The sequence below is a fragment of the Oncorhynchus keta genome, chromosome 23, assembly GCF_023373465.1.
Source record: "Oncorhynchus keta strain PuntledgeMale-10-30-2019 chromosome 23, Oket_V2, whole genome shotgun sequence".
Classification (NCBI taxonomy): Eukaryota; Metazoa; Chordata; class Actinopteri; order Salmoniformes; family Salmonidae; genus Oncorhynchus; species Oncorhynchus keta.
Window position 1 is genome coordinate 30,102,521 of NC_068443.1, and position 27,916 is coordinate 30,130,436.

At 41.1% G+C, this 27,916-nt stretch overlaps 2 protein-coding genes across 15 annotated transcripts in view; both read right to left on the minus strand.

The window, feature by feature from the left end:
* Positions 1-578: 578 nt before the first annotated feature.
* LOC118402141 (armadillo repeat-containing protein 1-like) lies at positions 579-7,200 on the minus strand. Of its 3 annotated transcripts, XM_035800089.2 has the most exons (8): positions 6,730-7,200; positions 6,577-6,600; positions 6,231-6,399; positions 5,902-5,993; positions 5,120-5,309; positions 4,779-4,895; positions 3,479-3,553; positions 579-3,187 (listed from the first exon to the last, which is right to left on the minus strand). In XM_035800089.2, the coding sequence occupies exons 3-8, from the start codon at positions 6,390-6,392 to the stop codon at positions 2,996-2,998; spliced, it is 828 nt and encodes a 275-aa protein (XP_035655982.1). In that variant the 5' UTR covers positions 6,393-6,399; positions 6,577-6,600; positions 6,730-7,200; the 3' UTR covers positions 579-2,995. The 3 variants fall into 3 exon arrangements, with proteins under 3 accessions (XP_035655982.1, XP_052332949.1, XP_052332950.1); XM_052476989.1 differs by lacking the exon at positions 6,577-6,600; XM_052476990.1 differs by having other exon boundaries at positions 6,577-7,200.
* Positions 7,201-7,342: 142 nt separating this feature from the next.
* The window catches only part of LOC118402140 (high affinity cAMP-specific 3',5'-cyclic phosphodiesterase 7A-like), a 52,821-nt gene continuing 32,247 nt past the window's right edge, over positions 7,343-27,916 (minus strand). For 3 of the 12 annotated variants that reach the window (XM_035800075.2, XM_035800085.2, XM_035800080.2), the window contains exons 2-13: positions 24,353-24,422; positions 23,382-23,471; positions 21,813-21,967; positions 21,633-21,696; positions 21,207-21,302; positions 20,967-21,067; positions 20,557-20,688; positions 18,884-18,975; positions 10,026-10,170; positions 9,700-9,796; positions 9,490-9,570; positions 7,343-9,178 (exon numbers count right to left, since the gene is read on the minus strand). In XM_035800075.2, the coding sequence (XP_035655968.1) occupies positions 8,952-9,178; positions 9,490-9,570; positions 9,700-9,796; positions 10,026-10,170; positions 18,884-18,975; positions 20,557-20,688; positions 20,967-21,067; positions 21,207-21,302; positions 21,633-21,696; positions 21,813-21,967; positions 23,382-23,471; positions 24,353-24,422 (1,350 nt within the window). In that variant the 3' untranslated portion in view covers positions 7,343-8,951. The remainder of the gene's footprint in view (positions 9,179-9,489; positions 9,571-9,699; positions 9,797-10,025; positions 10,171-18,883; positions 18,976-20,556; positions 20,689-20,966; positions 21,068-21,206; positions 21,303-21,632; positions 21,697-21,812; positions 21,968-23,381; positions 23,472-24,352; positions 24,423-27,916) is intronic. The other 9 variants (XM_035800088.2, XM_035800079.2, XM_035800083.2 and 6 more) reach the window with 3 other exon arrangements.

Genomic DNA, 27,916 nt, shown 5'->3' on the forward strand with positions numbered 1-27,916 from the left:
CTTCAATAAACTACCAACCCAACAACATCAAGACTTGTTGTGTGGACATAGCTGTCTGGAAGTGCAAGTTGGAACACGTTTGTCTTCCAGTTGAGCAGCTTCCATGAGCGCTGGGATTGCAGCAAGTCAGTGGCGAGAGCTGTAGTCTAAACCTATAAATGAGGCCCTTGGCCAAGACAGACAATAGCATAATCCTCAGTTCTGTTCTCCTCTGCAGGGCCCCTCTAGTATCAGATGTGGGAGGTTGGACATTTGCCAAGCCTATTGGGTCCAAAGTAAAAGCAAGAAGAACATGCATTATGGGAAGGAGCTCTAAGACAAGGCCCTTTAGTAATGTCCCAGGGGACCAACATTCTGTTTCTCTCCACTTTTATGGGAATGCAATCACAAGTGAATTATACTGTACAGTACATTAGAGGGAAGCCAAGTCAGTTGGTTTGACTCTCTTTCGATACTGATAAGAGCATTACTATACATTACTATACAGAACACTAACACTAAATTAAAGTGATAGACACTTCTCAGAGGACACCAGTTGTCAGTAAAAGGGACAACTCATTCATTGAAACCAAACATGGTCAACATCTTTCATCGTTTATTTTGTTGAATAAACGGACATGTCCTCCATTTGAGGCAGTACCCTATCCCATCAGTGTCAATAAAATGAACAATTACATATTTCATATAATAACATTGTTTTTTAATATTATTTGATGTAACTCTTAGGAATCATAACTCACATCAAAAACACAATGGCCCACAACCCTACAGGCAAACATACCTGTGATGCACATACATACTGTACATAACATTCCTGTGCGATAGGTGTTCATTCTGTATTGGTGGAAAGAAACAACTCCAGCATAAATAGGTTGTAATGCTAAAAGAGCAATTCACTTTTCAACCTCATTCATTATCTCCAGCACCAAACCAGTGTCTACATGTCTGATAACAGTGTTTCTATTATCTGTGGTTAAAAAGATAAGGTCCTATAAAATGCTTCTTTGTGACATCACAGTGCAGGATAAAAAGGTTGTATTTATTATTTTAAGTGATTTTCAAAATCTGCAATGAGTTTCTAGCCAGAGGGAGGGTATTTTATTGCCGGTAGACACTGGTACTGTGCTGGAAATAATGAAAATGTAGTAGTGGAATTACCCATTAATAGTCAGGAGGGAAAGGAAATATTTAATGTTTGGGGGTTAATTTAAAATACATGGATTATGTGATAGAAATGTCACCTGAGTCAAATAAAGCTGACAAAAAAAAGGCTGACTTAAATCATGATAGTTTACCTAATAATGGTTTCTGAACAAAAAGCATGTCAATGACAAGACAAATATATTTACATATTTCTTTGTGAATTACTTCATTGGCAACCAATGCACAGTATTGATGAGTGTGAACTATAGAGTATTCGCAAATACGATGCATGCTGCCCTGGCATGATGAACACAATCTAGACAGGTGTGATTGTACGAGATGGGAGTCTTTACAGGATGAAGCAACACAAATACATGAGTGGACAACAGGACATTGCTTGACAATTCTATACAAAGACCCCCCTCCACAGAGGTAACCTCATTTGAAAAGTTCTCCCACTGAGAGGTTGTTACCTGTAAAATAGGTGGTCCAAACTGAATACTTCTTATGCTGAGATTTACTTTGAACAGTAATAAGGTCATAATAATAAACATTTCCCATTCATACACTAACATGCACTGATAGCATAGCTATTTCAGAGGCTGGGCAATTGATCCACTATATAGACTGAACCAAAATATTCTGAATTCTATACTTACAGACAACCCTAAACTATGGCAGCATCCACTTGAGCTCCCTTTAACGACAGGTTAAGGACACTGCTGGCCAATCCATCTCCAATTAAATCTAACCATGTTTGTTTCCATCAACATGTATTCAGAGATGATTAATGTTAGGCTTAGCCTAATCTTGGTTAAACCAGAACTTAAATCTCATGTAATTTGGTCAGATGCTTAATCATTTATGTTTATGTAGTCTGTCCACGAGAGATTACGTTTAGCCTTGTATTATTTTTAAATCATACAAGACATTGGGGAAATGGCAGAGGCTGTCCCTAAAAGAGGAACAATGCTCTTCCTTAGGAAAGATATTCTAATATTGTCCTTCGAATGAGTAATACTTAACATGAAACAAGCTAATAATGCATGACACCACGTTGTTAGAGAATACCACAGTGGTCAGACTGTAAAATCCCCATGCTGTTTCTGGAGAGAAAACGGTCTCAACCAGCCACCCAGTCCTGTAAACATATCTCATAACTCACGACAGATTCCATTAATGATTTCACTTGGCATTGGAATTGAAGAGTACCTAGATTGGAGTTTATCCAATGTCTACATCAGTAACCTTTGGAATATATCAAAGCAGGGAGCCTTACAGGCAGAATACATTTCAGATCTAAAGCTGACAGTCAGTCACAAGGGTCTAGATGTAAACAGAATTAAACGAAAGGCACGATAACTGAACACACGTTGATTACTGCATATTCTGGAACACCCATTGCTAAAAAAGGGGAGGATGAGTCAGTTCTTGGTCTAAAAAGTCAGATAAAAAGGCAGGGAGAAAAAGACCCTTAATGCAAACACGCTCTCAGATCCTTAAAAAAAAGTGCTCTAAATACAGGAAATTATTTTTGTGGTAACGTTTGGACCCTTTCTGATGGATCAAGTCGTAATGCTGCCACAATAATGCTCCTCACAACAAGACAATTTGGTTTTCAAAACATTTACATGAAAAGAATAGTCTAGCTCTCAATCAGAACCCTAAAGATAAGAAATAAGAATCAATTCCGGAAGCCAGTCCTCTCCCCTTAATGGCTTGGTGATTCTGTATGGTGCAAGGTGGGTGTGAGATTGTGAGTTTGTTGTTACACATTGCCTTTGGCAGTCCAGCTCTTTGGCAGCTGGGAGCCTGATTCTGTATCTGTAGTATCTGAAGAGGTCTGGGAATGTCACCAGTAGAACGAGCGGGACAGGAAGTTAGCTGCAGTGCCTAGCCAGCTCGCTCCATCCTGCCCTGTGCCCACACAGGTCACAGCCTTGTCTGGCTCATGGGACGGGCTCTCCTCCTCTGGAAGGTAGTCTGGAAGAGCCACATTCTGCTCCACCGCTACCGAACCATCCTCTGGGAATGGGATGATTACCTGAACAGCAAAAGGAAGTGTTCGATTCAATGTGCAGCATAAGGTAGATGACACTCCTGCATACAAGGTCAAAGAGCATGGTATTTGAATTTAGATTCGAATTAGATATCCAACTCCTTTCCGTAAGCTTTATCCTTGAGATAAGATAATTCCTTGATAATATTTGTAGACCAAAACAGATCTTCTCGGGGAAATCCATTGCAACAGAAAGTATATAAAACATTGATTCAACCAAGGCTGTTGTTAAGACAACAGAAACAAAACACTGGGAGTTCATTCAGAAATACAAACCTCTTCTCCATCCTCTCCCCTGACCACCTGTTGAGCTTTCATTACTTCAGTTGAGGCGATGGCAGAACCCAGAGCCTACAGAGGAAGCAGAGGTTTAAATGAATACCAACAACACATCAGCCATTATTCCCTCGTCCATCCCCTCTCCAGAATGTTCTAACAGAACAGCAGGTTGTCTGCCACCTTAATCTCTCGTGGACTAATCTAACGAAGCAGGCGTAAAAGAAACGCATCAGCAAAGTTGACTTCTTACTGGTCCTGGCGAGAGAAAAATAACTGTCGGGAGAGGTTCTCTTCTGCACTGTTCAACAATCCAGTAAATGTGGAGCAGTTAAGATGGAGTGTCGCCTTGTTAACGCAGAAATACTGGTTCAGGTCCAAAAGCAGAAGGCACATCACAGGCTCTCTTTCATTTCCCCTGAAAACTGGATGCATCAGGTTTCTGAGCACGCTGAGGGTGCACGTGGACAGGCATTTAACGAGGAGCAACTGCTGGATATATAATTTGGACAAATCAAGACTTTGCCGGTGTGAACCTACACCTGGCATCTTCCAGAAGGGGACTTTTGGCCCAGACACCTGCCCAAGACTTGCAGAGAGAGTTGGGTTGACCTACCAAAGGGGATCCATTCTGGTTCTGCCACTCACTCAAGGTTTATGTCTTTTTTATTGAACCTTTATTTCAACAGGGAGTCATGCTGAGACCAAGGTCTGTTTCTCAGATGAGCCCTGTATACACATCAAAACATCTATATACCCTGTGCACATCAATATATACATTAATACACTAAAAGCAAAACACAATCATAGAAAACATACATTCTTCAGTAAAAAGGTCCTACATCAGTCTTGTTGAATTGCCCTAGAAGCACCAACTCATCCAATTTTAGAGAGCCTTGAAGATTTTTCCGTAAGTAAGGTACAAAAAAAATCTAAAAGCAGATTTACCTAACTCAGTGGAGTTCGAAGGGATCTCCAGAGTTAGCCATCCCTGAGACTGGTTCTGGTATCTCGTACGTCTATAAGTTAACAATGAAGTAAGGTACTGCGGAAGTTCATGCAGAAGGGCTTTATAAGCAAAAAGAGTACAATGCATCTATCTACGTGACTTCAAGGAAGGTGAGCCTACTTCCTGATACAGAATGCAGTGATGTGCCTTCATACCTCTCCCCCCAGAACCTAAAAGAGTAGCTGCAAGATTTTGGTTCTGGGTTGCCGAGATTAGACAGACACGCCTCTGGCCTCCATTGCCTCCCTAGAACATGCTGTTGGCTAAGAGGACAGTCAGGATGCGACTCACCTCTGCCTTCAGGTCTGAGCGGATTCTGACGATGCACCGCTTAATGCCCATCTGGAATGTAAAGCTGATGACGCCTCGGATCTTCAACAAGGACTCTTCACAAAGGCTCCTCCGGCTCTGGAGGAGATTAATGGGAATAACTGTATAAACACACTTTACCCCTTATAGTGGACTACAAGAACTGTCACCTGAGCTAATAGCTACTTATTGACGCATTACAGAACCCATAATGCTCTGTGTAACATATCCGGTTTTATCTTAGTAAATATGTTACTGGAGCTAACATGACAGTGTCCCGTCTCCTTATTGATACACTTATTGGTCAGTTTTGGGGCACTCACAGAGTCATCCAAGCCATGTATGTGGAGGACCACTGTTTTGGCCCGCTTGTTGGTGGATCCCAGGAAGAACTGGTCCTTGCGTCTGCAAGAGGGCCCCTCCTCAGGCTTGTCTGTATCCTCACCGTTAGAAGCCTGGAGGAGTTCATAGATTTCTGAGGCCAGCATTTTAGTCTCTCCTGGGGTGGTTGTCCTAAAGGGGGGGGGGGGAGATTTTTAGATGACTAAAATCTTTAGTCTCAACAGTATTAATGTACAGGAACTGAATTGTGAGACCCAATTAAATTACAAATACAGTTTTGCAGCACTTACAAAAATACCTTCTAGCTCTGGCTCAGAATGTTTGTTTCTCTACTTATTATTTATTTAACCTTTATTTAACTAGGCAATTCCGTTAAGAACAAATTCTTATTTATAATGACGGAAGCAAAAGGCCTCCTGCAGGGTCGGGATTAAAAATATATATATAGAACAAAACACATCACGACAAGAGTGACACCACAACAGTACATAAAGAGAGACCCAAGACGATAACATAGCGTGGCAGCAACACATGACAACACAGCATGGTAGCAACACCACATGACAACACGGTAGCAACCCAACTGGGTCTAAGAAGATGAGCTATGTAGTGTTTGACATGAGTTTAGGACCAGTTGGATTTTTGCAAAGAATAACAGTTGCAAAGAATACCAAATATGTTCTATTTGACAAACATATCAACAGACAAGATGAGTGAGACTACACAATCATGATCTGGGCTTTAGCAAGGGTTCAATACTCACTTTTGCATGACATTCTGAAGACTTAACATCATCCCCAACTCTGCCTTCATTTTCTCCCTGTTTTGACGACATTCTGCAAGGTAGCGAACAGCCTGAAGGGGACAGAAGAAACACAAGAGAATACATTCACCAACAGCAAAATGACATCGTCACTTACAAGGTTAAGGAGCATGGTATTTGAATTAAGATTACGATTAGACACCCAACAACCATGTATTTGTTGTTGGGTGTAAGTAGCTAGTACACAGACTTCAAAGCAGCCCAGTCACTTCAGTAACCAGGTGCATTGACTTTTAGAATGCAATGCATCCACTACAGGGGGGCTTTACCAGGAGTGCTGAGTAGACAACCTGGGGATTGGGATGGTCCAGAAAAAGGATGAGTCCCGGTAAGCAACCTTGGTCTTGAACAATAGCTCTTCTGTTCATAGGATCTGCAGCAAGATCCCTCAACTGGTTCACCACAGCCAAAGCGTCTGGCTCCCTACTCATGATGCCTCTTACAGACCCATACAAGACAATCGACAGAGAGAGAGAGAAGATATGGAGGGGATGACATTCAGAAACAAGTCATCAACTTTTGCTATTAAATGTATTAGCTAGCTCAATAGTAAGTGTAATACTATACTGTAAACACAGTATGTAGCTAACGTTAGCTAGCAACACAGCCGTTTACCTTCAAATAAATGCCTCTTCAGACCTGCACAATGTGCACACAGCGGGCAAGAAAGACAGCATGAACAAAATCCAACGGGTAAAATAACACAAATGTAGCTAGACGCTTTTATTTTCTGTTATTATTACATTACAAAATGTGGTATTCAGTTACCGACAAAACTGGACAGGACTGTTCCAAGCGGCCACTCTGCAATATAAACGTCTCCGATTGGACGTTGGGGGCGACATGCCCACTTCACAAGCCATTCAGCTGCATTGTTCTTAGACCTGGTGCGTGATGTCAGATGATGTCCCGGCATGCTGATTTAAGATCAGTTTTACGGTTTATATTGTAACACGCATCTTCAATGCACTGATCCTAGATCTGTATTAATGTCAGACCTCTACAAAGTGATATTTTTTAACTAAACACAGATCAGAGAGAAAGCTTAGTTATCTGTGATGTAATCATTAGTCCAAATAGTTGCAAAACGTTCTCAACTATAACGAGTTTATTTTGGACAAATTCAGGTAGGCCCCATAGATATCCTATTAAATTACTAACATTTAATTATGTCTAAGTCCCTCCTGATTTAGTTCCGTTTGATTTAGTTGAAGGAACGTTTTGTAACAGAGTTGGCCTAATGAATACGACCCAACATCTTTAATAAAACATTAAATAAATATTTTCTCGAATTTGCAAAACACCACAGAGAATATAACATTATTTGTAGAACTGTAAAGAACGACTGAGACTGCTTAAAAGAGAGGAAAAGAAAGCAAGCACGTGTGACAAGTTGTTTTAATGAAAATGTAACTGCAACTGGCAAGTATCAAAATATCAATTTGGCAAAGCTTTTCACAAAAGTTTGCCACGCAAGTTTCTAGCCAAAAACGTCTTACATCAAAATGGTAAACAGTTATCAAACAGTCTTTCAGTTACCAGAAAATACATTTTTTTTTTGCCATAATGAAAAGCACCGGTTTTCATTCAATGTACTGAACGTCCAACCAGAGACACGATCGTGCCGTGTATAGAATCAAAAAAACAATACCAAAAATAAATTAAATATGGAATGTTTCATGTTGACTGAGTCACTGACCAATCTACTAATGCCTAGTAATTTCCTTCCACATCAGAGGCAAACAGTCGGACAATGCATTGAGAATACATGATCCACCTTATTAAAAAACAACTGGTTTGGTCACTTAGTTTTGTGCATAGCTTAAAAGGCATCCGTTGCCAGTCTTAAATGTTGCCTGTTTGCATTTTAGAAAGGGCTTCAACTCTCTAAAATAACATTGTATGTCATGGCGCAGCTCTACCAGAGGCAGACCTCCCAATTTCTCTTAATAAGTAGTCATGCTGTTTATACCTTCAACACACGTAACTCTGGTCATCCGTTACTAATATGGAAGAGTGGTTATTCAAGTGTTGAAAGAATGTTAAGGTCATAGAAATAGAATCTATATTCTATTTCTATGGTTAAGGCCACACGCATGCCCCCCCCCCCTCCCTAACAAAACATCAGACTATGGTTAAATCCCCAACACCATACAGGTAAAGAAAGAAATTGATTTCATACCACACCCAATATACTTTTTTTTTCACACAATTAGTCTCTGAGCTGACTGAGTCTTGGGTCATAAGACATGTTATAGTTCACAGTGCAAGTAGCAACAAACGGACCAAAACAGTAGTGTCAGGGCATTTGGTGTGTTGATCTGCAATCAGATGTTTGTTCAGTGTGTACAGGACAACTATTTCATGTGAGTGGTTATTCACATACAGTATGTACTTTTTTTTTTTTTTACAGAACCAATGTTTAATTTGTAAAATACAACACAAAGTAGATGCTTGTAAAGAGGCAGCAGTGAAGTGGGCTCTTCACATTATTTATTGTACGAGGAAGTATTACTAAGTCTGGAATAGAGAAACCCACAGAAGCAGGTCTCAATCACTCGACATGAACCTCTCTCTGAATACAAGGTTTCCTCACTTTAAAAACATTTAAAAACAAATTGTTTGCAGATGGCACTATAATCAGAAGGGTATTTTTTAAATCATTCCCTTCAGGTCTCTATTCAAAGGGTGGCATGTCAAATTAGGGATGTCAGAGCAGAACTACGGCAAAAATAAATAAAATATGAAAAGAAAATGGGAAAAAAATACAGCAGAAGCAACATGAGGTATCTATGTATTGCTCTATGTTGTTAAAGTAAAGGGTCCAAATGCAATAAATTAAGTTAAATTATGTGAAAAACAAAAACAGTGGTTAACCTAGATGGGGAGCATGTGGCTGAGGTGCTGTGGTGCGGGGAGTGATGGGTAATGTAGTTTTTGTCCGGTGAGGAGATTCTCTTCGCTTCCTGACGCTTCACTCTCTTGGCGAGTCATGACCGTTTACTTCCCTGAGGTAATTCTTTGGAGTTTGAGTCCTTGGCAGCAGAAGTCCTCTGTTCCTCTGAGGCCCTACTAGTGTTAGCCTCCTGCTTGTCTCTACCCTCCTTCCAGCCTTGCTTGTTCAGGCTCAGGTGGCCCATCATGGTCTGTGACAGCCGTGTGTCGGAGAAGCGTGACCATTCCACAAACAGAGGCTCCACCACATACGTCATAAAGCCTGCAGGGGAAGGAGACATCTCATTCAGAGCAAGTTCTGACTAATAAATCACAAAATGCTGCTAAAGTCAGGAGGAGAAAAACCCAACCACAAGCAAATGTACAAATATTAAGTAGGACACATTTTAAAATCATTACAAGTACAGTAAATAGCCTTGTCCGAGCCAGAATGGCCCAGAGGGCAGGAAGATCTATTGTTTCTGTAGCGTGAGTCAGCTTGACGTACACCCCCTGGACAGGAAACCAAATCATAATCAAATCTAAATTAATCATATGCTTATAGTGGACTTAGATTAAGAGGGGTAACTTTACCAATCTGTATATTGGCAACTGAGTTGGATTGCCTGTCACAGAGTGGGGTTACTTCAAGATGATGTTTCCTCTCAATGTCACCTGATGAAAAGAAGTGTTGGTTAATACTCATTATATAAACGATACGGTCACACATAGGTGCACTCTTAATAAACACCTGGATTAATATTAAATGGGATTAGCCCAGTACAGGGTTTCATGATATAGTACCTTGATGGAAGAACTCCTCTGTCACTTTCTCGCTCCACAGTTTGCTGAGTTTCCACGGTCGGCAGGGGTTGCAGATGTCCGCACACTTCAGAGCTATCTTTACAGGGTCAATGGGGAAAACAGAGCGGAGACTCAGGAAAAGGACAACATATTGCTCCGTCTGTCTCGCTCGCTCCCTTTCCTCCATCAGCCTCAACCGCGTGGACGATTCACTTTTAGCAACACTTCATTGCCTCTGAGAGGATCTCAATGCCACAACAGTGGAAAAGGGTGATGGATAACACAGTTATGAATGCTCTTTTTGTTATTTGGCACACATTGCTCACCTGAAGGATAAAGTGCCGATGTCTTCCGTTAGTGAGGCAGAGGTCTCTCTTGTCCAAGTGTGTCCTGAACTCTGACAGATAGTTATTCTGCCTGCTGATGTCCGTGGCCAGAATCAGGGATCCAAGCCGCTCCTCCATGTTCAATCTAAATGACAACAGCATCCAATCAATATTCATTAGCACATACTAATGAAGCCGAGTCATTTTCATAAACATAAAAGGTAAAGACTTTTTTTTACTGCAATGTTACAATGGCAATGGGTGATTACACTGAAGTCTGAAGATGCATTTAAATGAGCTAAATCGGGGGACTCCATAGTTAGTATTTCATGAACTAAATGTCTTAGTGGATGTAGATGTAGTTAAATATAGACGAGATCTGACAGCGAACAAGGGTTATGCCTAATGAATGGATGAAATTATACTTTGGAAAGAACCCTAGCTCTTCACTAATATACCTCACTAGATAAAATCAATGTAATAAAGTGATCGAAAACATGAAAAACTCCAAGGACTTAAACCTATTCATATTTTTCTACCAAGTTGTGGCAAATGAACTGCTGCAAGAAGTACCGAACACAACAATAAGTCTATGCTAGCAGTAATCACATGGATCTGATAAAACAAAAATCAACCGCGTTACATAAAGATCCTAATCCAATCAAAATGTTTTCATGGCATGCAACAAAAAAAATCCAGAGTCACAGAGGATGTCCTGTCATTCTCCGTCTCCAGTAACAAAACAAAAACATCTCTCCTACAGGTGCAATAAATACAGTGCTTTCGAAAAACAGGTTTCTCGAAAACAGGTTTTTAGAAACTTTTCCAAATGTATTAAAAATAAAAACAAAAATACATTTTACATAAGTATTCAGACCCTTTGCTATGACACTCAAAATTCATCTCAGATGTATCCTGTTTCCATTGATCATCCTTGAGATGTTTCTACAACTTGATTGGAGTCCACCTGTGGTAAATTCAATTGATTAGAAATACTTTGGAAAGGCACACCGCTGTCTAGATAAGGTCCCACAGTTGACAGTGCATGTCAGAGGAAAAACCAAGCCAAGAAAGAATTGTCCATAGACCTCAGATACAGGACTGTGGGTCCGCAAGAACGAAGTGGCCGCCATCATTCTTAAATGGAAGAAGTTCGGAAACACAAACTCTTCCTAGAGCTGGCCGCCCGTCCAAACTGAGCAATCGGGGGAGAAGGGCCTTGGTCAGGGAGGTGACCAAGAACCTGATGGCCACTCTGACAGAGCTCTAGAGTTCCTCTGTGGAGATGGGATAATCTTCCAGAAGGACAACCATCTCTGCAGCACTCCACCAATCAGGCCTTTATGGTAGAGTGACCAGATGTAAGCCACTCCTCAGTAAAAAGCACATGACAGCCCACATGGAGTTTGCCAAAAGGCACCTAAAGACTCTCAGACCATGAGAAACAATATTCTCTGGTCTGAAGAAACCAAGATTGAACTCTTTGGCTTGAATTACCAAGTGTCACATCTGGAGGAAACCTGGCACCATCCCTACGGTGAAGCATGGTGGTGTCAGCATCATGCGGTGGGGATGTTTTTCAGCAACAGGGACTGGGAGACTAGTCAGGATCGAGGGAAAGATGAACAGAGCAAAGTCCAGAGATCATTGATGAAAACCTGCTCCAGAAAGGTCAGGATCTCAGATTGGAGCAAAGGTTCACCTTCCAACAGGACAACAACTCTAAGCACACAGCCAAGACATTGCAGGAGTGGCTTCGGGACAAGTCTCGGAATGTCCCGGACTCGAACATCTCTGGAGAGACCTGAAAATTGCTGTGCAGCAACGTTCCCCATTTAACCTGACAAACCTTGAGGATCTGGGACAAATTCCCAAATAAATCAAATGCAATTTTATTGGTCACGTACACATACAGTACCAGTCAAAAGTTTGGACACATCTACTCATTCAATGATTTTTCTTTATTTTGACTATTTTCTACATTGTAGAATAATAGTGAAGACATCAAAACTATGAAATAACACAAAAGTATTCAACAAATCAAAATATATTTTAAACTCTTCAAAGTAGCCTCCCTTTGCCTGGATGACAGGTTCAATGTCCATTGCTCGTGTTTCTTGGCCAAAGCAAGTCGTTTTATTGGTGTCCTTTAGTATTGGTTTCTTTGCAGAAATTCAACCATGAAGGCCTGATTCAAGCGGCCTCCTCTGAACAGTTGATGTTGAGATGTGTCTGTTACTTGAATTAATGAGATAGGGTGCAGGCCAGGCAGCAGGCTGTTAGCCAGCCTGTCAGCTTAGTGGAGTCTGCCACTAGCACAGTCAGTGTAGTCAGCTCAGCTATCCCCATTGAGACCGTGGCTGTGCCTCTATTTAGGTTGGGCAAAACTAAACATGGCGGTGTTCGCTTTAGCAATCTCACTGGAATAAAGACCCCCTCCATTCCTGTCATTATTGAAAGAGATTGTGATATCTCACATCTCAAAATGGGGCTACTTAATGTTAGATCCTTCACTTCCAAGGCAGTTAAAGTCCATGAACTAATGACTGATCATAATCTTGATGTGATTGGCCTGACTGAAACATGGCTTAAACCTGATGAATTTACTGTGTTAAATGAGGCCTCTCCTCCTGGTTACACTAGTGACCATATTCCCCGCGCATCCCGCAAAGGTGGAGGTGTTGCTAACATTACGATAGCAAATTTCAATTTACAAAAAAAAAAAAAACGACTTGCATTTTCATCTTTTGAGCTTCTAGTCATGAAATCTATGCAGCCTACTTAATCACTTTTTATAGCTACTGTTTTACAGGCCTCCTGGGTCGTATACAGCGTTCCTCACAGAGTTCTCTGAATTCTTATCGGATCTTGTCATGGCAGATAATATTCACATTTTTGTTGACTTTAATATTCACATGGAAAAGTCCCACAGACCCACTCCAAAAGGCTTTTGGAGCCATCATCGACTCAGTGGGTTGTCCAACATGTCTCCGACCTACTCACTGCCACAGCCATACCTAGTTTTGTCCCGTGGACTAAATATTGTGGATCTTAATGTTTTCCTCATAATCCTGGACTATCGGGCCACCATTTTATTACGTTTGCAATTGCAACAAATAATCTGCTCAGACCCCAACCAAGGATCATCAACAGCTGTGCTATAAATTCTCAGACAACCCAAAGATTCCTAGATGCCCTTCCAGACTCCCTCCACCTACCCAAGGACGTTTAACCTTGCATAGTACCCTAGATGCTGTCGCACCCCTAAAAACATTTGTCATAAGAAACTAGCTCCATGGTATACAGAAAATACCCGAGCTCTGAAGCAAGCTTCCAGAAAATTGGAACGGAAATGGCACCACACCAAACTGGAAGTCTTCCGACTAGCTTGGAAAGACAGTACCGTGCAGTATCGAAGAGCCCTCACTGCTGCTCAATCATCCTATTTTTCCAACTTAATTGAGGAAAATAAGAACAATCCAAAATGTATTTTTGATACTGTCGCAAAGCTACCTAAAAAGCAGCATTCCCCAAGAGAGGATGGCTTTCACTTCAGCAGTGATACATTTATTTACTAATTTGAAGATAAAATCATGATCATTAGAAGGCAAATTACGGACTCGTCTTTAAATCTACATATTTCTCCCAAGCTCAGTTATCCTGAGTCTGTACAACACTGCCAGGACCCAGGATCAAGGGAGAGACTCAAGTGTTTTAATACAACATCACTTGACACATTGATGAAAATACAGTTGAAGTCTGAAGTTTATTTACACCTTAGCCAAATACATTTAAAAACTCAGTTTTTCCTTATTCCTGATATTTAATCCTAGTAAAAATGCCCTGTCTTAGGATCACCACTTCATTTTAAGAATGTGAAATGTCAAAATAATAGTTTAGAGAATGATTTATTTCAGCTATTTTCACAGATATGCATATAATTGGTAGATTTGGATAGAAGACAATCTAACGTTTCTAAAACTGTTTGTCTGAGTATAACAGAACGGATTTGGCAGGCGAAACCCCATGCACAATCCATCTTGGGAAAACATTTTGAGTTCAATCTGTTTTCCATTGGTTTTCTATGGCAAGGCCGTTTTAATAGAATATGCTTGCAGTTCCTATAGCTTCCACTAGATGTCAACAGTCTTTAGAAATTGGTTGATGTTTTTCTTTAGAGAAATTAAGTAGCCCTGTTATTTTCCTGTGTCACTCCAGGTGCACTCTAATAATTTTGTGCGCACGACTTGAAACATGCTTTCTTTGTTTTTGTCCGGTAATTGAACAGTTTATCCCATCTTAAATGTTATTGATTATTTATGTTAAAAAATACCTACAGTTGTATTACAAAAGTTGTTTGAAATATTTGGACAAAGATTACAGGTAATTTCTGAGAGATTTTCTAGTCATGTAAGCGCGAGTTGGAACCGGTGTTATTCTGGATCAAACGCGTCAAATAAATTGACATTTTGGATACATATAACGACGGAATTAATCGAACAAAAGGACCATTTGTGATGTTTATAGGACATATTGGAGTGCCAACAGAAGAAGCTCGTCAAAGGTACGGCATGAATTATATCTTTAATTCTGAGTTTTGTGTCGCGCCTGGCGGGTTGAATTTTGATTGCCTGTCTTTGTTTGATGGGGTGCTGTCCTCAGATAATAGCACAGTTTGCTTTCGCCGTGAAGCCTTTTTGAAATCTGACACCGCCGCTCGATTAACAAGTGTAGCTTTAATTTGATGCATTGCATGTGTGATTTCATGAAAGTTTAATATTTATAGTAATTCAATTTGAATTTGGCGCTCTGCCATTTCACCGGATGTTGTCAAACCGATTGGTCTTTTACCAAATAATGTGATCTTCTGTATACCACCCCTACCTTGTCACAACACAACTGATTTTCTCAAACGCCTTAAGAAAAGAAATTCCACAAATTACCTTTTAACAAGGCACACCTGTTAATTTAAATGCATTCCAGGTGACTACCTCATGAAGCTGGTTTAGAGAAAGCCAAGAGTGTGCAAAGCTGTATTCAAGGCAAAGGGTGGCTACTTTGAAGAATCTCAAATATAAAATATATTTTGATTTGTTTAACACTTTTTTGGTTACTACGTGATTCCATATGTGTTCTTTCATAGTTTTGATGTCTTCACTATTATTCTACAATGTAGAAAATAGTAAAAAGAAAAGAAAAACCCTTGAATGAGTAGGTGTTCAAACTTTCGGTTGGTACTGTATTTAGCAGATGTTATTGCGAGTGTAGAGATATTCTTGGGTTCCTAGCTCCAACATTGCAGTAGTATCTAACAATTCACAACAATACACACAAATCTAAAAGTAAATGAATGGAATTGAAATATATAAAAATATATAGAATATATATAGAAATATATAAGAATATATATAGAAATATATAAATATTAGGATGAGCCATGTCGGGGTGGCATTGGACTAAAATACAGTAGAATATAATACAATATATACATATGAGATGAGTAAAGCAGTATGTAAACATTATTAAAGTGACTAGTGTTCCATTATTAACATGGCCAGTGATTTCATGTATATAGGGCAGTTGCCTCAAAGGTGCAGGGTTGAGTAACCGGGTGGTAGCCGGCTTGTGTTGGCTATTTAACAGTCTGATGGCCTTGAGATAGAAGCTGTTTTTCAATCTCTTGGTCCAAGCTTTGATGCACCTGTACTGACCTCGCCTTCTGGATGATAAGAGGGTGTACAGGCTGTGGCGCGAGCGGTTGATGTGATGATCCTTTTGGCCTTCCTGTGACATCGGGTGCTGTAGGTGTCCTGGAGGGCAGGCAGTGTGCCCCCGGTGAGGCGTTAGGCTTACCACACCACCCTCTGGAGAGCTCTGCAGGTTGCTGGCGATGCAGTTGCCGTTCCAGGCGATGATACAGCCCAACAGGATGCTCTCAATTGTGCATCTGTAAAAGTTTGTGAGGGTTTTAGGTGACAAACCAAATTTCTTCAGCCTCTTGACGTTAAATAGGGGCTGTTGCGCCTTCTTCAACAAACTGTATGTATGGGTGGACCATTTCTGATTGTTAGCGATGTGTACGCTGAGGAACTTCTCCGCTTCGGTCCCGTCGATGTGGATAGGGACGTGCTCCCTCTGCTGTTTCCTAAAGTCCACTATCAGCTCCTTTGTTTTGTTGATGTTGAGAGGTTATTTTCCAGAGCCTTCACCTCCTCCCTGTAGGCTCTCATCATTGTTGGTAATCAGGCCTACTACTGTTGTGTCTGCAAACTTGATTATTGATTTGGAGGCGTGCATGGCCACACTGTCATGGGTGAACAGGGACTACAGGAGGGGGCTGAGCACGCACCTTTGTGGGGCCCCAGTGTTGAGGATCAGCAAAGTGGAGTTGTTTCCTACCTTCACTGCCTGGGGGCGGCCCATCACGAAGTCCAAGACCCAGTTACACGGGGCAGGGTTCAGGCCCAGGGCCCCGAGCGTAATGATGAGCTTGGAGGGTACTATGGTGTTGAAGGCTGAGCTATAGTCAAGGAACAGCATTCTTACATAGGTATTCCTCCAGATGGGATAGGGCAGTGTGCAGTGCAATGGTGATTGCATCATCTGTGGATCTATTGGGGCGGTAAGCAAACTGGGACTAGAGTGTCAAGTAAGGTAGAGGTGATATGATCCTTAACTTGCCTCTCAACACACTTCATGATGCCAGAAGTGAGTGCTACAGGGCAATAGTCATTTAGTTCAGTTACCTTTGCGCTCTTGGGTACAGGAACAATGGTTGACATCTTGAAGCAAGTGGGGACAGCAGACTGGGATAGGGAGGGATTGAATATATCTGTAAACACTCCAGCCAGCTGGTCTGCGCATGCTCTGAGGACGCAGCTAGGGATGGGCCCACAGCCTTGCGAGGGTTAACGCTTAAATGTCTTACTCACATCGGCCATGGAGAACGAGAGCCCACAGTCCTTCGGAGCGGGCTGCGTCGTTGGCAGTGTGTTATCCTCAGGGTGAAAAAGAGCACGACGTCGGTGTCCGTGACGTGGATGGTTTCCCCTTTGTAATCCGTGATTGTCTGTAGACCCTACTACATACGTCTCGTGTCTGAGCCGTTGATTTTCGACTCTACTTTGTCTCTATACTGACGTTTTGCCTGATTGATTGCCTTACGGAGGAAATAATTATACTGTTTGTATTCAATCATATTCCCAGTCACCTTGCCATGGTTAAATGCGGTGGTTCACACTTTCAGTTTTGCACGAATGCTGCCATCTATCCACGGTTTCTGATTTGGATAGGTTTTTATAGTCACATTGGGAACAACATCCCCATACACTTCCTGATGAACTCAGTCACCTTGTCCATGTACACGTCAAAGTTATTCTCAGAGGCTACCCAAAATGCATTCCGATTGGTCAGACCAGTGTTAAATAGACCTTAGCACGAGTACTTCCTGTTTGAGTTTCTGCCTATAGGAAGGGAGGAGCAAAATGGAGTCGTCATCTGATTTTCCGAAGAGAGGGCGGGGAAGGGCCTTGTAGGCATCTCAAAGGGGGGAGTAGCAGTGGTCAAGTGTTTTTTCAGAGCAGGTACTGCAGTCAATGTGTTGATAGAACTTCGGGAGCACTCTCCTCAAATTTGCTTGGTTAAAATCCCCAGCTACAATAAATACGGCATAAAGTCTTTCCATAAAGTCCAGTGTAGTTCCTTGAGGGCCATCGTGGTATCGGCTTGAGGGAAAATATACACGGCTGTGACTATAACCAAAGAGAATTATCTTGGGAGGTAATACGATCGGCATTTTATTGTGAGGTACTCTAGGTCAGGTGAACAAAAGTACTTGAGTTTCTGTATGTTATCAATCACACCATGAGTAGTTAATCATGATACATACACCGCCGCCTTTCTTCTTCCCGGAGAGTTCTTTATTCCTGTCTGCGCGATGTACTGAGAACCCAGCTGGCTATATGGACGGGGACAGTATATACTGAGAGCCATGATTCCATTAAACAGAGTATGTTACAGTTCCTGATGTGTCCCCGGGAAGGAGATCCTCGCCCAGAGCACGTCTACTTTATTGTTCAGAGACTGAACATTAGCGAGAAATACACTCGGAAGCGGTGGATGGTGTGCACGCTTCCTGAGTCTGACTAGAAGTCCACTCCAAATACCTCTCTCCGCTGGCGGTGTCTTGGAGCAGCGTCTGGGATAAGTTCAATTGCCCTGGGAGCTACGAATAAAGAATCAAATTCGGGAAAGTCGTGTTCCTGGTCGTAATGCTGGTGAGTTACCACCGTTCTGATATCCAACAGTTCTTGTTGGGTTCCCGAGTGGCGCAGCAGTCTAAGGCACTGCATCTCAGTGCAAGAGGGGTCACTACATTTACATTTCCGGCTTTATGTAATAACACGTAAAAATGTTCTATGCTAATATTGTAAGAAGAAAAATACTGCAAAATTGCTGAGGAGCAAGAAGCAGTGTTGCCATGTCTGTCGGTGCCATCTTCCTTGTCCAAGCATGTAGCGTTATACCCCAGAAGACTTGAGGCTTTAATCGCTGCCAAAGGTGCGTCAACAAAGTACTGAGTAAAGGCTCTGAATACTTATGTAAATGAGTTATCAGGTTTTTATTTTTTATAAAATTAGCAAACATTTCGAAAAACCTGTTTTTGCTTTGTTATTATGGGGTATTGTGTGTAGATTGATGAGGGGAAATACGATTTAGTCAATTTTAGAATAAGGCTGTAACCTAACAAAATGTGGAAAAAGCCAAAGGGTCTGAATACTTTCCGAAGGCACTGTATAGAATTGCCCGGAGGGCACAAATAAAGAATGTTATAGAAGATGCCCCGTCTCTGAACTGACCTGTCTTCAGTGGGAAGGTGGGACAAGAGTGCTGACTCTCGGAGCAGGCCCACAGCAGACTTCCAGTGGTGATTCTCCAAAACTGAGCTATTCTACAATGGAAAACACAACCCAGAAAATACTCAGAGTATTAAAGAGGTAATTATATTGTACATGGGCTAGATGATGTCTGATGCCAACCATTAACATGTATTTTAAAGTCATTCAACATTTTATGGACAACTATATCAGCATCTTATCCATCAAAGAGACTAAAATAATGATGAGTAGAGAGTAGGGCTAACCACATTTAGCCGACTGGTCGATTGTTTGGTCGATAGGCTGATGGTCGGCCGAGATGTCTTTAGTCGAGCAGTCACAATGAATACATTTTTTCATGGTGCACAAGACACCTGTCTGAGTGGTCTAATAAATTGCGGAGGCCACAAGGATGACACAGTCCATCACTCTAAGACATGTGATACTGCAATTGTATATGTCAAAATAATGGTGCAATCTAAATCAAATATAATTATTTTTTAAATGGACTTTCTTCCGGGTTGGATATGGTAGCTGCCCGCTGCTCTGAAACAGAATCTTTAGTGCGCTGTAGAATTGGCGCCTTTCCCTATGTTGCTATGTGCATAACAGCAAAATTAGCATATTGGTATTGAGAACAATGCAGCAGGGGTAGCAGCAGAGGCGAGGAAACAGCCCTTGCCTTAAGCCCTATTCGGACAGGATTAGTTTTACTGGGGTTGGTCGGGTAATGTAATTATGTGCACAAAACATCTGTTATTTTAGTCCCGCCGAATCTGCCATGTCAGTAATTTGTACATGGTAGGAGAGTAACAATTCCAACCAGAATAACCTACAGTTTTTTGGCAAACTCCAAGGTCCACTGATAATACTAGTGCCGTGTGAATCAACATCCCTGTGTGTTGCTCACGGTTTGAGCAAGAAAACAATAACTGATTTCATAAATTGAACATAGTGCTGTGTATAGCCTAAATATGAAGGGCCTACATGTATCAACGTTCACAGTGAATGACTTTGTTTATACGTTTTGTGCGTATGAATTGAATATTGCCAAATGTATCAGTAAAAAATATTGTGCCTATTTAAATGTAACCCTTGCTGTTAATTGATCGTAAAGCAGCATACAACTGATCTAAAGTCTTGGAAATGATGAGGTCACATTCTCATCCATAGCCTTAGAACGCATCTCAAGTGCTGTAGGCTGGGGGGCATTTTGGACGTCTACTGCGGATCGCTAAAATATCCTAATGATCATTATGATCATACTTCCTCTATTCAAATATTATTGCGACACTACTGTATACCAAAGACGGTTTGGTATGGTTTAGAAACTTGGGAACCAAGCTCAAGTTATCAGTGTAGCCCAATTATTGCCGAAAACAAGCGTGACCATCGGGCTCTTTCTTGAGTCATTTGCGTGTCTTAATTATTTAATGAATAAACAGTGTGCTTAAAGCGCCAGACAAGCTCAGCGCATATGTAGTTGGTTTTATTCAAAACACATGTCTGTATATATATGGAAAAAAGTGGTCAAAAGAACAGGACGACTATCGTGGAGTGGAGTAGTACGTTATTGATCCCAGTTTGGAAAATTGGTTTTATCACCACAAGCGTCAACATTGAGCCCAGAGGCTATTTTCAGTATAGAGCCTTACCTTGTACAGTGCTGCTAGATAATGGTTTGTTTTTATGAGGAAAGGCTGGTTGACACCTGGATGGTCCAGATCATGGGTGGCAGCAGCCAGCAGACCCAGCAGGAGATCACAGGAAGTCATCGTCTCAGCAAGCTGCAAAACACAGAACCCTCCTCAGACTCCTCATGAAGAGGTAAAGTTGGAACAAACTTCTCCAGGTGTACTTGTAGGTTATACTCTTTTTGGTCCACACATTTTGAAGGCTACAGCACTTACAAAAACCTACACATCTTTCTACAAAATAAAACACTACAAAAAATAAACACAATTTCAAAAGAAATGTGAAAAGCTTAAGAGTATTGATCTGTTTTGAGGACATTCAGTTGTAGATGAGTTATTTGTTAATGGTTAACAGTGTAATTTCCTCTCACCTTGGGCTCCTGCAGGTAACAATACATGGCCTGAGTCACGTCCGCAGCGTGGACTGCATTGTGGTAGGGGTTCAGGCTGCGGTAGTCCTCTTGAATCATGACTAACAACAACAACAACATTACGTATTCATTTCACTTGGGGAGAGTTTCAACTATGCATTACCACTTCATTCAAGTATACAATATTGGGTTTAAATAAACCCATGTCCCAGTGCAATACGGTGTATTTAATTTAAATACCTAAAAATCTTCTAAGTTTAACCATGTCCAACTGAAAGAGCTCAATTAACCCATAAGTGTTGAATAAGTGAAAGGTCAGGTTGACGAGGCTGTTCCCTGTAAGTAAGCAGAACAGAAACAATTAATCAACAAATGCATAATAACACTGCAGTTTGTAATAACAGATAAAGGGACACATGATGTAATAGTCCTCCTTAATCTAAAGCTGAACTCTAACCACATCTACTTAGTCTGACTAGCAAAACACAATCCACAATAAAATCACATCATTCTCCATCCACATTTATCGAAAACTATTATGTGATTGAACATTTTCCAAATGAAAATAGAGCAATACATGTCAGGGTGAGAAAACAAAGCAGGCATGCATTGCATTTACAATTCTTAAACAGTAGAGGGCAACAATCACCTAGGAAACCACCTTACCATTTGTAAGCCTATCAAAAAGGAACATGTCAAAGTTCCAGTTTCCAACCTTCTCCAGCATTAACTGAAATACATGAAGAATTATATTGGGTTACAATTATCACCTGACCAATTTTTACTCAGTGATACTACAATTCTTACATATTTAGGAAGTATTGTGCTGGATAGATTGCCACTAACCTTGGCTTGACCTGTGTAGTCATCATCAAGGATGTAGCCTAGTGGGTTGGAGGCTGGGATGCCGCGGATGAACCGTGACGAGTGGAGGTACCGCTGAAAGCTCAGCAGCCTGCGGACATTCCTGGCAGACACAGGCCCCGCAGACTGGGGTCGGGCTGTGGAAACAAAAGCACAGGATGATTAGCTATGGTTGAAATGTACTCACTTTGCTCTAAAGCTAAGCCGAGTTTATATAGCTAACAACTTAATTCATTTCCAGGTAAGAGTAACATGATGCTTTGTTGCATTATTTTTCAAGTAGCTTTCAAGAGATGTCCATCTCCACAACTGCCAGAAGTTCGCTTACCACCTTTTTTTCCCATAGCTAAGTAATATTTCAAGTTGCAGTTGGCTAGTTAACTACTTCACATGCGTTGGTGTTATGATTTTAAAAATATTTTTAAAAATGAAATCAGTTGGCTTTTGGAGCTCTAGAACACTGAAAGGTTTTCAAACAGTTCTATTACAGAATTCCATTCTCCGTATGTGCACACAACTCTAATCTACACTCTGTACTAAAAGCAGAGCACAGCATATCATTCAGGACAAAGTTAAAAAACACGTAAAAAAAAGTTAACAACATTAGGGTTAATACTGTACTGTAATAACCTCAATATAGAACAGATGCATTCCACGAAAGTTAGAATAAATAACCTGTTAACTGTGAAACGTTTTGAAAAGACGTGGGTAGTGTCAAGAGTCCCAAGTCAATTCAAACAGTGAGTAGCATTGACAGAGGACAAACACAAGAGAGGATTTGAGCCCGCCATGCCGTGGCCACCCCCACCACTGTGACTAGTGCAAAGAGGTGTGAGTGTGCAGACATGCTGCTGACACAGCAGCCCATTCTCCAGCCAGCTGGCAGCCCCACCAGTCGGAGTACTGCATTGTCAACGCACACTCACCAACCATGGCAGACTAGCAAGCCTCAAAACGGCCTTTTGCAGCAAACCTGCATTCTAGAAAACTCTTGGAAAGATCAAGGCATTAACAAACAAAGCCAGGATTAATGTCTAACGTCTAATAGGCGATGGTGCCAAAACATTCTAAAATGCAATATTGATTGCTGGAAAGTTTTACACAGTCAGCAAACACAACACATATGATCACATCAATAGGACAGCCAGCTGGATGGCTTCCATTGATCAATGTGTTAGAGAGACTTTGTACAATGGTCTTTTCACAGACCTTTTCAGAAGATCCAATTTGACAAGTGAATAATATCAAATGCTTTAATTTCATTAATTCAAGCACATGACCGTTTTAAATGTCATATTAGTTGAAATGATACAATCATATCCACTACAGTATGTGGATGTGAATCTTGCCTACATTTAGATGAGGGATTGTTGAGTGTCCACTTCACATCTGCCATTTAATTCATAAGTCAAGTTATCATACAGGGTTACTTCAAATCATAAGAGTTACAAGCAACAAATCATGGGTTGTAAAATGGTTCAGCTTCTTTATTGATAGAAGGGGTTTAAGTGGTGGTCACACAATGAATGGGAGTTTTTGGTTCATACTTACAGTGCAAAGTTCGGAAATCGACATACAAGTAAGGATGGGACCCTCTTGGTTCCGGTTCAAACCCCACTTGGCTTCTGACTCTCACATCTCCTAGAAGGAATGGGAAAACACGGTCCTCAAGGTACTGGCAATAAAGAGGTGTTTCATTTAATAAAGCATTGGGCCTGCAGAGACTGAACTGTGTCTCAAATAACTCCTTATTCCTAGGACCCATAGGGCTCTGGGACCCATAGGGCTCTGGTCAAAAGTAGTGCACAACATAGGGGATAGGGTGCCCTTTGGGAGGCTGAGGCAACACAGACACAGCTGAAGAGGAAGCATGGCTGTGACACATTAGTATTCACACTGGTGTCCGTGAGCTGAATAGAGAGGCAGGCTGCTCTATTCAGACTAGATCAAAACAGACTCTGCAGTTATATTAGATAGAGTTGGGTAGTTATCTAGTTGGGAGACATCTTACATTCCTCGCCTGTGATATAAAACATCTTAAGAACTGTTAGCCATACTGACTAAGAAAGAGTACGTGTTAAAGATCCTGTATTCATAAGAGACAGGATCGTAAAACAGAAACACATACACTAAGAAAGGGTATCTAAAGTACTATTAGACATTATATTTACATTTTTAGAAGACGCTCTTGTCCAGAGCAACTTTCAGGAGCTATTAGGGTTAAGTGCCTTGCTCAAGGGCACATCGACAGAGCATTGTCGGCTCGGGGATTCTAACCAGCAATCTTTCAGTTACTGGCCCAATGCTCTAACGACTAGGCTACCAGCCACCTTGCTGGGTAAGATTACCCATAGATGTACATACAAGATTAGACATGGGACAGCAATAGAGCTATTGCTTATCTACTAATTAACAAACATGCATCATAACATTACTTAAATCATATGGGTGGTGAAAAGGGTCATATGATATGTTTCAATATATATATATATGGATTGAGAAAAATCAAGTGAATATCATACCATACGTACCGAGCATCCGAATGTAGAGAGCCGTTTGATTCTCACTGTCATAAGAGATCGCCCCTCGTCTCTGAAAGGACACAAGGAAGGGATCATTAAGGCCTCAGACACACCAATAGAGTTTGCTGGCCGAGTGCGCACCGATTTTACATGTAGAATCGTGTGAAGAATTTCGCAGTCAGGCGTAAACAGTGGGTGGTCTTACAAAAGCATTTACGACGCACATTTCACAGAGTTGGTTACATAATACGCAGTAAAAACAGAAACATTGAACGAACCGCCTCTCCTCCCCTAGTGACTGCTCTGCGGCACTTCTACTGTAACAGTCAGGGGAGGTGAGGGGTGCCCTTCTGCTGTGTCACATGCAGCTGTAGCCATGTGACAGTGGAGGACATTAAATCCCTCTGCAGGGCCCAGTCATTCTTTACACTTCAGGGGTCATGCAGAGCTCCCTGCAGTGAGAGAGAGGACCCTGGAGCACACAGTTTCTTCCAAACACCAGCAAGTTTGGTAAATGAACAGAAATGCACTGTTATTCCTTGTTACTATTTCTTCCAACTCAACAAAACATTCAGATATTTTATTTCAACTCTGTTGTCCCAATTCAGTTATCCATCTCGTCAAACTCTCAAGACAAACTCACAATTAAATGTGCCTCTTCTTGGTAAAGTACATATTTAAAAGGATCTGTGATAGATTCCCAGTACTATTGTCCAAACCCTTGCCCAAGCTCAGTTTCAGCTAATGAAGCTAAAACACAGCTGGCCTGTGGGAAAATGCTCACCCAGAGAATGCTGTCTAATTAGCAGCAACAGGGTAGGTTTCAGTATTGGCCACTAGGAGATTTTTTTTTTAAAAGCACACAAACCACATTGAGCAAAGAGAACCACTCCAATGTCACCACTCACTTTCCCACCACCCAAAGACACCTCAATGATTTTGGACATAGTCTTTAATGATAAAAGCTCTCAAATGATGGAACCCTAACAGGTCCCCACTGGTGTCCTAAACCATAAACAACAAAAACTACAACATTTGACAAAACTTTTAAAAGTATTTATTTATGCTCCTCTCCTCACCCTCCCTTCCTCTATTTTTCTGCTCTTCCCCTCGCCCTCTGATGCAAATGCTCTCTCAGCTCACCGGGGTGTCCCCAGATGGCATAAAATTCGAACTATGACGTCAATCTGCTCAACATATTTGCATAATTGATATTCCTCCATCAGCCAAGCCCTAGCCGCATAAGCGCTGTTGAATGCAAAGGCTTAAGACATATGCCATACCGGCTTCTCTGGCCAGTGGCTGTACTTATACAGTCTTGCATGTGACTTTGCACTGAGTTTAGATTACAAGACCTGAAATGTGTGGTACTTGTAGACAATGTTCCCTCGTTTTTTTCAGCACTGAGTACAATTCAAGTCTGCTGAATGCAAACGTGAAGGTTATAAAAATTATATGCAACTTCTGCCGTGTATTTTATGTGAACACAGACTGTACCCGCTTTAAGTTACAGTTATAACCGTGGCCAAGTAGGCTACTGTGGCTATTGGATCATAATGTAGGCCTATCAGAGTGCCCTAACATTTTTTTTTAAATGGAGAAAATGCATCCCATAACATTTTAACATGGAAATAGCTGTTCAATCATTAAGCCTACAGTAGCAGCCAATGTGTGGTGTTCAATGTAGGCCTCGATTCTGTGAGACTTTTGGAAAAAATATGCAGGGCTTGACAACCTGTTTATCCACTTGTCTTTTAGACAAGGAAGTGACTGAAGATTTGTTGTTTGATGAAAGAAACCATTTGACAAGTTATTATTATTATATTATTATTATTATTATTCCCATAGCATTATTACCGTGAATCAGACAAACTATGCTACCCCCTGCCTATTGGCTACTTAGCTTATTCAAGCCTGTCTCAAAATACAACACTGCCCTTTTAAGACAGGTAAAGAAATGTTTTTCTAACTCGCTTTTTAAAGATGGCTAGAAATGCACACGTTAAGTGCTCTGTTCGGAAGCAACCACTCCCCCATTTATGACTAGAAATTATCTATAACTGGGCTACTAACTCACTTATTAGCAAAGAATATAAACAAATGTGCACACGTGGCTACATGCAGATCTCAAATCAAGCGCATCTACTTGTGACCACTCATGCTGTAAACACAGTCCAGTTCAAAGGAATGGCACAGATCCATATACTGTATGGCAATGGTCTATTTGCATATAGAGATACTGCAGCTCTGATTGGTTATGCTGCACTGGTCTGTAGAATCATGCCTGTCAATGCAATAGAATCCTTCTCCGGTGCGTTCAGCCTACAAGAAAATCCCTTGTAAACTAACTAAGTCTTGCATAGTTAATTTTGTTTGTGTGTTTTATTGAAAGTGGCTAATGTTGGCAATTCCCACAGTAGAAGAAAACATTGTTAGGTGTTAACTAAAGGGGAAATTTAGAAGGTTGAGTGAAGTTCAATCTTGTGCAGAGCGGCTGAGGGTACTTTAAAGATTTTTTAGTATCCATTAATGAATGTACAGAAATTGTATTCTTTCTCTAAACAGTACTTACAGTCCAGAGCACACAGTAAGTTTCAAATGAGACCAAAGACTGGTTTTGTAGCATCTACAGACTCATCATTGTGGTCTCGTAAAGAAGGCCTGGGTAGTTATTTTGGATTCAGATTTTAAAAAGGTATGCCAAATGCATCCTTCCACCAAATGACCTTTCTATGGATTTAATTTCAGGAAGATCCTAAACATCATAAATATCTTTGGGCCAACCTCGTTTGGAATGGCCCAGCTGACAGACGACACAAAACTGTGGTGGTGGGTCATCAAGCGCTTCTACGCTATATGAAACCAACTGACCATGAGTAGCAGGCAACCAGCACAGCAATGAACTAGAATCAACCATGTTAGTGCATGTATGGACAAGCCTGTGTTGTGTGCTTAGTTTATGGCATCACACGTACTGTAATGTGTTACTTTAACCCTTTATACTCGTGGGAATTGGCCTATATGGATAGGGCTAAATTGAAAGTATAAAAAGTATATGCATAACCATGGTAGCAATTAAAAGGCAACAGTTTGGAGATAATTGGGAAATGATTAGATCAAAAGGTGAGAACACAACAGTTCAACTGACAAGACTGAATCCAAACATTAAACGGTTGATTTTATGTGCATTTTACATTTACTGTACTTTGTTGATAACGAAATCTGAGAATACTCTGGATACAGTCGGTAACACGATAAGACTACACATGTAAAATGTGGGCTAGGTACAACATAAGACAAAAACACGACAAGGGTTGGAGTGTGCTAAGATCCTATGCAATTTAAATACATTTTTATGACACAAAGAAAAGTCTTCAACTATATTTTACCAAAAATGGGGCCATCTTCTGTATACCACCCCCTACCTTGTCACAACACAACTGATTGTCTCAAACACATTAAGGAAAGAAAATCCACAAATTAAATTTCAACAAGGTACACCTGTTAAGTGAAAAGTACCTCATGAAGCTGGTTGAGAGAATGCCAAGAGTGTGCAAAGCTGTC

Excerpts from the sequence above, each read along its gene's own strand:
- LOC118402141 (XM_052476989.1), bottom strand. The coding sequence starts at position 6,824 with ATGGCTTGTGAAGTGGGCATGTCGCCCCCAACGTCCAATCGGAGACGT. Across the intron at positions 5,310-5,901 it reads CTTCAGAATGTCATGCAAAA|GACAACCACCCCAGGAGAGA; the intron begins GTGAGTATTGAA and ends CCCCCCCTTTAG. Across the intron at positions 3,554-4,778 it reads GCTCAGACCTGAAGGCAGAG|GCTCTGGGTTCTGCCATCGC; the intron begins GTGAGTCGCATC and ends CTTCCTCTGTAG.